The sequence below is a fragment of the Coregonus clupeaformis genome, chromosome 27 (genome assembly GCF_020615455.1).
Source record: "Coregonus clupeaformis isolate EN_2021a chromosome 27, ASM2061545v1, whole genome shotgun sequence".
Classification (NCBI taxonomy): Eukaryota; Metazoa; Chordata; class Actinopteri; order Salmoniformes; family Salmonidae; genus Coregonus; species Coregonus clupeaformis.
This window is the reverse complement of record NC_059218.1, coordinates 13970161-13980174: the sequence shown is the minus strand read 5'-3', so window position 1 is coordinate 13980174 and position 10014 is coordinate 13970161. Positions and strand designations below refer to the sequence as shown.

General features: G+C 38.1%; 1 protein-coding gene across 2 annotated transcripts in view; it reads right to left on the bottom strand.

Moving 5' to 3' along the window:
• Positions 1-4978: 4978 nt before the first annotated feature.
• The window catches only part of LOC121541398 (mitogen-activated protein kinase kinase kinase 1-like), a 124694-nt gene continuing 119658 nt past the window's right edge, over positions 4979-10014 (bottom strand). For both annotated transcript variants that reach the window (XM_041850385.2, XM_045208055.1), the window contains exon 20: positions 4979-6065. In XM_041850385.2, the coding sequence (XP_041706319.2) occupies positions 5916-6065 (150 nt within the window). In that variant the 3' untranslated portion in view covers positions 4979-5915. The remainder of the gene's footprint in view (positions 6066-10014) is intronic.

The following is a 10014-nucleotide window of genomic DNA, read 5'->3' as shown; positions in this document are numbered from 1 at the left end:
TAAACCAAGTTTATCATTTTAAAAGGCTAACTGATCATTAGAAAACCATTTTGCAATTATGTTAGCACAGCTGAAAACTGTTGTGCTGATTAAATAAGCAATACAACTAGCTTTCTTGAGACTAGTTGAGTATCTGGAGCATCAGCAATTGTGGGATCGATTACAGGCTCAAAATGGCCAGAAACAAATCACTTTCTTCTGAAACTCATCAGTCTATTCTTGTTCTGAGAAATGAAGACTATTCGATGCAAGAAATTGCCAAGAAACTGAAGATCTCGTACAACGCTGTGTACTACTCCCTTCACAGAACAGCGCAAACTGTCTCTAACCAGAATAGAAAGAGGAATGGGAGGCCCGGGTGCACAACTGAGCAAGAGGACAAATAAATTAGAGTGTTGAGTTTGAGAAACAGACACCTCACAGGTCCTCAACTGGCAGCTTCATTAAATAGTACCCGCAAAACACCAGTCTCAACGGGATGCTGACCTTCTAGGCAGAGTTGCAAAGAAAAAGCCATATCTCAGACTGGCCAATAAAAACAAAAGATTGGGCAAAAGAACACAGACAATGGACAGAGGAAGATTGGAAAAAAGGGTTATGGACAGACATATCGAAGTTTGAGGTGTTCGACACCAGCAGCTTGATGTCCTCCATCAGCGCCTTGGCTGTCTTCAGGATGCTCTCTCTGGGGGGGAGAGAGAGAGCGACACACACAGTTAATACATACAGTGCATTCGGAAAGTATTCAGACCCCTTGACTTTATCCACATTTTGTTACGTTACAGCCTTATTCTAAAATGGATTACATTTGAAAATATCCTCAATAATCTACACACAATTCTCCATAATGACAAAGCGAAAACAGATTTTTACAATTTTTGCAAATTTGTTACAAATAAAAAACAGAAATACCTTACTTACATAAGTATTCAGACCCTTTGCTATGAGACTCGAAATTGAGCTCAGGTGCATCCGGTTTCCATTGAAAATTCCCAAATTCAGGTGTGCCAAGCTTGTAGCGTCATACTCAAGAAGAATCAAGGCTGTAATCGCTGCCAAAGGTGCTTCAACAAAGTACTGAGTAGAGGGTCTGAATACTTATGCAAATGTAATATTTCAGTTTTTTCTGTTTAATAAATTAGCAAACATTCCTAAAAAAATTTTTTTTGCTTTGTCATTATGTTCACACTGACCCAACTTAGATTGCTTGTGTGTATTATATAGTGCATTCGGAAAGTATTCAGACCCCTTCACTTTTTCCACATTTTGTTACATTACATCCTTATTCTAAAATTGATTAAATCGTTTTTTTCCCCTCATCAATCTACACACACTACCCTATAATGACAAAGCAAAAACAGGTTTTTAGATATGTTTGCACATTTATTACAAATAAAACACGGAAATATCACATTTACATTCATAAGTATTCAGACCATTTACTCAGTACTTTGTTGAAGCACCTTTGGCAGCGATTACAGCCTCAAGTCTTCTTGGGTATGACGCTACAAGCTTGGCACATTCCCATTCTTCTCTGCAGATCCTCTCAAGCTCTGTCAGGTTGGATGGGGAGCGTCACAGTACAGCTATTTTCAGGTCTCTCCAGAGATGTTCGATCGGGTTCAAGTCCAGGCTCTGGCTGGGCCACTCAAGGATTTTCAGAGACTTGTCCGGAAGCCAAAAAAAACCACAAAAAAAACCTGTTTTCACTTTTTCATTATGGGGTATTGTGTGTAGATTGATGAGGAAAAATAAATAATTTAATCCACTTTAGAATAAGTCTGGAATGTAACAAAATGTGGAAAAAGTGAAGGGTCTGAATACTTTCCAAATGCACTGTAATTACTGTTTGTGCATCTTTTTCCCCCCTCATCTCGGAAACTCAGTTGACCAGGTTTGGCTGAAAATGACTCTGTCTGAAGTATATGTTTGTTTTGTTTAAAGAGAACCACATTCCTAAAGCCTTTTGTATTATTTTTATGACAGGATAGGAGCAGAAGCAGGGAAACAGAATTGAGGGAGAATAAATGTGTATGCAGGGATCCCCACCCCCAGACTCCGGGCTCTGCTTCAGTAATTCATATTCAAGTGAATAATACTTGTCTGTATTGATAAATGTAACATATTGTACATTGGCAAAACGACAGGAGGAACAATTAACTTTTTCCCCAATTTTTTGTTTATTTACTATAAAGACAAACACCAAAATAAGTTCAAATTTATGCTATAAAATGCTTCGAATGGGGTAAAGATTTTAATAATTAAAATATCTTTATATATTTTAACTTACAGGATACAGCTTAATTTTAGTTTTTCATAACCCAGAGATTTCATGAGTTTATTTGCACGAAAATGTGCTAATATAAGTTAGCCCTTAAGCCCTGGACATTTTTGAAGAAGAGAAACCAAAAAACAAAATAGTCAACAAAAAATAATATACTGTACATTTATATATATTGAGAAAGTGAACTTTGGTAGAAGAGAGAGTCTGAGGTAGTGGAGACTGGAATAAAACAGCAATAGACGTTCTTTACAAATAAAAAAGTACCACCAGGTGGCACAGGAAACAGCATACAATTTCACACAAAAATTTAAGTCCAGCTCAGATCCAAAAAAGGACATAAGATTACATCACATCAGCATAAAATAAGAAAATACAATGCATAAAGACCAGCAAGCTGGCTGAGACACAGGTGGATAAGAGGAGGATTCAGAAGGCATTGAGAGATTGATAAGAATTATAGACATGACAAATTGAAGTAATACTGATTAGCTTTTATGAATTTGACAGAAACTGATTTTTCTTCCAGTATATATAAAAGACAAGACTGCATAACTTTAAAGCTTTTAAAAAGACATTGAAAAGTAAGATAAGAAAAATAACCAGAAGCTGGAACAAAAACTAATATTTATGGAAAATAGTGTGATATAAAAATACAGTCAAGTACAATAATTTTAGCTACCAAACTTCACATTTATTTACATTTAAGTCTTCAAGCTTGATCAGCTTGTACTCCACATAAAGAAATATGATTAGTATTAAATAGATAAAATTTTCTGCAAAAAAAAGTATTTTTGAAATTGTCTCAAACCCTTGCCATTAAGGGATTCAAACTCTTCAGCCGTTCAAGCTAGAGATTCTAATATAAAAATTGCAATTAAATGCATATTCCCAGTTCTAAAAAAGGTTGAATTTAGAAACATTCTTCATCTTAATTATCATAATTTTACTATTTTAACTGATTACAACCAGAACAAGAACACTTGAAAATTTATAGTTTATACAAGTAACACAATTTAGGAACATGCTTGAGAATTCTAATAAAAAAAAGAGAAAAAAAAGTTTATAAGCTGAAAAGTCTAGCTTCAGTTCAGAAATATCCATCCACCAAAAAAAACTACATTGTACAGCATTTATATTCATCATATAGAAAATTCCCAATGGAAAGTACAAGTCTTAGAAAAACCTCAGATGCACACAGATTTTATAACATATTTTTAAAAAATTGTTCCCAGATCAGAAATAGATGAATTGGAGTGTGACATTCTACAAAGGAACAGAACCAAAATAATATAATAGAGGTTTTGAAGGTTCATGAAATTATTAAAAAAGACAAAAATATGCGTGATGCACACGGCTAAATCGTAACAGCAAAAGTTAAGAGGCCGACGGGGTGTTTTCTTTTAACGCCATTGCCCAACATCAAAATGCTGTTGGGAAACCTTACCTCCATACTCAACAGATGACTCAATTTCTAAGGATAGCTTTGAAAAGAGAATAACATCCAAAAAGCTAAGAAACATATCTGTTTTTATATATATATATATATATATATATATATATATATATATATATATATATATATATATAGTGAGTATACCAAACATTAGGGTCACCTTCTTTAACCTGTCTCCTGCCCTTCATCTACACTGATTGAAGTGGATTTAACAAGTGACATCAATAATAGATCATAGCTTTCACCTGGATTCACCTGGTCAATTTGTCATTGAAAGAGCAGGTGTTCTTAATGTTGTGTACACTGAATGTATGTGTATATATATACACAATGCTTTCGGTAAAGTATTCAGACCCCTTCACCTTTTCCACATTCTGTTACGTTACAGCCTTATTCTAAAATTCATTAAATTGTTTTTTTCCCCCTCATCAATCTACACACAATACCCCATAATGATAAAGCAAAAACTGGTTTTTAGATATTTTTGCACATTTATTACAACAACAAAAACGGAAATATCACATTTATGTAAGTATTCAGACCCTTTACTCAGTACTTTGTTGAAGCATGTTTGGCAGCGATTACAGCCTTGAGTCTTCTTGGGTATTTGGGGAGTATCTCCCATTTTTCTCTTCAGATCCTCTCATTAGGTTGGATGGGGAGTGTCACTGCACAGCTATTTTCAGGTCTCTCCAGAGATGTTCAATTGGGTTCAAGTCCCAGCTCTGGCTGGGCCACTCAAGGACATTCAGAGACTTGTACCGAAGCCACTCCTGTGTTGTCTTGGCTGTGTGCTTAGGGTCGTTGTCCTGCTGGAAGGTGAACCTTCGCCCCAGTCTGAAGTCCTGAGCGCGCTGGAGCAGGTTTTCATCAAGGATCTCTCTACTTTGCTCCGTTCGTCTTTCTCTCTTTTTTTTGCTGTGACATGCAATGTCAACTGTGGGACCTTAAATAGACAAGTGTGTGCCTTTCCAAGTCATGTCCAATCAATTGAATTTACCACAGGTGGACTCCAATCAAGTTGTAGAAACGTCTCAAAGATGATCAATGGAAACAGGATGCGCCTGATCTGAATTTCGAGTCTCATAGCAATACTTATGTAAATAAGGTATTTCCGTTTTTTATTTGTAATACATTTGCAAAAATGTCTAAAAACCTATTTTCACTTGGTCATTATGGGGTATTGTGTGTAGATTGATGAGGAAAATGTTTATTTAATCAATTTTAGAATAAGGCTGTAACGTAACAAAATGTGGAAAAAGTCAAGGGGTCTGAATACTTTCCGAATGCACTGTTATATATATATATAACTTCATACATGTCTTTTCATGTCTTAAAAACAAAATCTTAAAAACCAAAAAACATTTGAGACAAATACCAGCATCATAAGAATTCACATTCAGTGTTAAGCTAGCCAAACTAGCAAAGTTTCTGTTAGATATGTCACCAATCCCTGAAACACTTAAGTGATCTTCATGATTATTCGACTAAGCTTCATGGCCCAACAGTAAAATGCACATTTTAAAGGCATCTTTGTAGTAACGCAGTTATGCACAAAATCAACCGATTAAACCGCTCCATTACGCCTTTCTTCTACACATAGGATACTCTAAAAACAAAAACTGAGTCTGAGACTTATGACCAGACGATACAACATAAGTGATAAAAGCCATCTTTACTCCATCGTCTTCCGTTTGTGGTTCTAAGGACTTATTTTTGACTCACGGGTTAAAATGGGAATAACTTCTCGAAACCTTTGAGGCGCTGCAAAATGGCTACCAAAGTGCTTAAGGAACCATTTCATTACCAGAAGAAAGCCTTGAAGAGCAATACAGACTACAGTATACCAACATGGTCCTCCGACTAAGAATGCACCCTTTTCGTAGTTGAACTTTTGCGACTGGCTTTTGTGCTATGGTACAGCAGTTTGAGGCCATAGTAGAAGGGAGGGAGAGAGGAGAGTCCAGATACTACTGTCCATCCCAGGCCCTCCACTCATGACTGGGGAGGGTCTGGGGTGCAAGGAAGGCAGTAAGGGGACCGGTTAGGGAGGGTGGTCTGATTGGCAGCGTTTAGATGAGGAGAGAAGAGAAGGTAGGCTGGCTGGGCCTTCAGTAGTATTTCCATGCGGACGCTTTGGGATTGGGAGGGTAGGGGAATGGGGGAGGATGTTGGGGGCTACCAGTTGAGACGGAAGACGGGGTGCTTGAGGAGTTCCCTTGACGGGGGGCGGTCCATGGGCTGCAGCTCCAAGCAGCGCAGGGTGACGTCCCTCAGGCCCGGGGTCAGCTGGGGAGGGATGGAGGGTGCACAGGTGGCACTCGCAATCTGGGGGAGAGGGAGAGAGGAGGTGAGGGTGAAGTTATGATACTATAGAAACAACCTTTCAACCACAAGGTCTTTGAATGAAAGAGGAAGGCCAATAGGGTGCTTTTTCAGCTATATACAGTGACTTGCGAAAGTATTCACCCCACTTGGCAATTTTCCTATTTTGTTGCCTTACAACCTGGAATTAAAATGGATTTTTGGGGGGGTTGTATCATTTGATTTACACAACATGCTTACCACTTTGAAGATGCAAAATATTTTTTATTGTGAAACAAACAAGAAATAAGACAAAAAAACAGAAAACTTGAGTGTGCATAACTATTCACTCCCCCAAAGTCAATACTTTGTAGAGCCACCTTTTGCAGCAATTACAGCTGCAAGTCTCTTGGGGTATGTCTCTATAAGCTTGGCACATCTAGCCACTGGGATTTATGCCCATTCTTCAATGCAGAACTGCTCCAGCTCCTTCAAGTTGGATGGGTTCCGCTGGTGTACAGCAATCTTTAAGTCATACCACATATTCTCAATTGGATTGAGGTCTGGCCTTTGACTAGGCCATTCCAAGACATTTAAATGTTTCCCCTTAAATCACTCGAGTGTTGCTTTAGCAGTATGCTTAGGGTCATTGTCCTGCTGGAAGGTGAACCTCCGTCCCACTCAAATCTCTGGAAGACTGAAACAGGTTTCCCTCAAGAATTTCCCTGTATTTAGCGCCATCCATCATTCTTTCAATTCTGACCAGTTTCCCAGTCCCTGCCGATGAAAAACATCCCCACAGCATGATGCTGCCACCACCATGCTTCACTGTGGGGATGGTGTTCTCGGGTGATGAGAGGTGTTGGGTTTGCGCAAGACATAGCGTTTTCCTTGATGGCCAAAAAGCTCAATTTTTGTCTCATCTGACCAGAGTACCTTATTCCATACAGTTGAAGTCGGAAGTTTGCATACACCTTAGCCAAATACATTTAAACTCAGTTTTTCACAATTCCTGACATTTATTCCTAGTAAAAATTCCCTGTCTTAGGTCAGTTAGTATCACCACTTTATTTTAAGAATGTGAAATGTCAGAAAAATAGTAGAGAGAATGATTTTTTTTAGTGGATCAGAAGTTTACATACCCTCAATTAGTATTTGTTAGCATTGCCTTTAAATTGTTTAACTTGGGTCAAACATTCCGGGTAGCCTTCCACAAGCTTCCCACAATACGTTGGGTGAATTTTGGACCATTCCTCCTGACAGAGCTGGTGTAACTGAGTCAGGTTTGTAGGCCTCCTTACTCGCACACGCTTTTTCAGTTCTGCCCACACATTTTCTATAGGATTGAGGTCAGGGCTTTGTGATGGCCACTCCAATACCTTGACTTTGTTGTCCTTAAGCCATTTTGCCACAACTTTGGAAGTATGCTTGGGTTCATTGTCCATTTGGAAGACCCATTTGCGACCAAGCTTTACCTTCCTGACTGATGTCTTGAGATGTTGCTTCAATATATCCACATAATTTTCCTTCCTCATGATGCCATCTATTTTGTGAAGTGCACCAGTCCCTCCTGCAGCAAAGCACCCCCACAGCATGATGCTGCCACCCCCGTCCTTCACGGTTGGGATGGTGTTCTTCGGCTTGAAAGCAGCCCCCTTTTTCCTCCAAACATAACGATGGTCATTATGGCCAAACAGTTTTATTTTTGTTTCATCAGACCAGAGGCCAAAGTGCTCTATTTTCATGTCATCTGATCATAGTACCGGTCCCAGTCTAAGTGCCAAAGCCATTTAGAAAACTCCAGGCATCAACTTTTTTGGGATGGCATGAAAATAGAGTTCTTTGGCCACGCACACCAGTGGTGGGTTTTGTGTCGAAAGAAAGATACACAAAGAAATGGTTAATTGACCACAAAATCTACATTTTGTAATGGCCATCTGTCTCCGGACTTGAACACCATTAGCTAGGTTTCCATCCAATTGGCAACAGATTTTCATGTGAATATTTAAAAAAATGCATAAAAATAATATGCACATTTTCCCACCAGAGATGTTTCCATCAAATTGACTTGTTGCGGATAAAAGGCTGTGCGCTGTGCATCACGCACTTGCTGTAAAATTCCCATAAAAAATACAAGTTAAATAGGTTTTCATTGCATTTTCAACTGTACTGTTATATAGCGAATGTGCCCACTCTGGTCTTGGCACGTGCGCTCTAGCCAACAGCTCGCAGATACAGTGCGGGTAGGCTACCTACAAGATTAGATTATTATGGACAAAAGAGCAAGATTATTTTTATTTGTCATACGGCAGCCAAGAATCGATCATCATGTCACCAGAATAAGACCCTTGATATTTATTGGAAAGGAGCGTGAAGCTCATTACCCTGTGAAGTTCATCATAACTTATTTAATCTGCAGCCTAATAAACTGCATGCTTTCCAAAGTCATGGTGGGAGGACCAGACAATATTATTGCATGACTCGAATTTACTTCGATATGATGGTTGTTATATCAGTATTTGAGCATTAAAGTGTTTCTACCGCCATTTCTCGCATAAAAAAGTTCCCACCTTGTCCAGCATTTTTTGTTGTTGTCAATATGTGGAAAGTTTACCGAAAAATTTGCTGATTCCATCAAGCTTGTCATGATTTTTTAAAATCCAAAATGTACTTTACTCGCATAAAATGGTTGGATGGAAACCAGGTTATTGAAAACCTGTGGTTTGAATTGAAGAGGGCAGTCCATAAGCGCAGACGAAGGATATCAAGGATCTGGAAAGATTCTGCATAGAGGAATGTTCTAAAATCACTCACAATGTGTTCTCAAATCTCATAAATTATATGAAAAAGGCTCAGTGCCGTTATCCTCGCCAGGTGAGGTATTGAAGGTATTGAAAACAGGGGTGTCAATAATCTTGACCCATAGCTTTTTGAGAAAAAACTAATATTACTTGTTAAAACAATCTCTTTCTCTTAGCAATTGTATTAGTATGAAATAATATAATTTATTTAAAAAATGTAGCATACAACATAGCTCAGTATTTGAATTATTGATTTTATACAGTCACTTTTCCTCATCTTTATCTAGGGTGTCAATAATTTCGGACCCCACTGTATGTGTCTTTTCAGCTACAGCGCCTTCAGAAATGATTCACACCCCTTAACTTTTCCACATGTTGTAGTGTTACAGCCTGAATTTCAAATGGATTAAATTGAGTTTTTTTTCACTGGCCTACACACAATACCCCATTATGTCAAAGTGGAATTATGTTTTTCGAAATTTTTACAAATTCATTACAAATGAAAAGCTGAAATGTCTTGGGTTAATAAGTATTCAACCCCTTTGTTATGGCAAGCCTAAATAAGTTCAGGAGTAAAAATGTGCTTAACAATTCACATAATAAGTTGCATGGACTCTGTGTGCAATAATAGTGTTTAACATGATTTTTGAATGACTACCTCATTTCTGTACCCCACACATACAATTATCTGTAAGGTCTCTCAGTCGAGCAGTACATTTTAAAACAGATTCAACCACAAAAACCAGGGAGGTTTTCCAATGCCTCGCAAATAAGGGCACCTATTGGTAGATCGGTAAAAAAAAAAAAAGCAGACATTCAATATCCCTTTGAGCATGCTGAAGTTAATTACACTTTGGATGGTGTATCAATACACCCAGTCACTACAAAGATACAGGCGTCCTTCCCAACTCAGTTGCTGGAGAGGAATAAAACCGCTCTGGGATTTCACCATGAGGCCAAAGGTGATGTTAAAACAGTTACAGAGTTGAATGGCTGTGATAGAAGAAAACTGAGGATGGATCAACAACATTGCAGTAACTCCACAATACTAACCTAATCGATAGAGTGAAATGGAAGGAAGCCTGTACAGAATACAAATATTCCAAAACATGCATCCTGTTTGCAACAAGGCACTAAAGTAATACTACAAAAAATGTGCCAAAGCAATTACA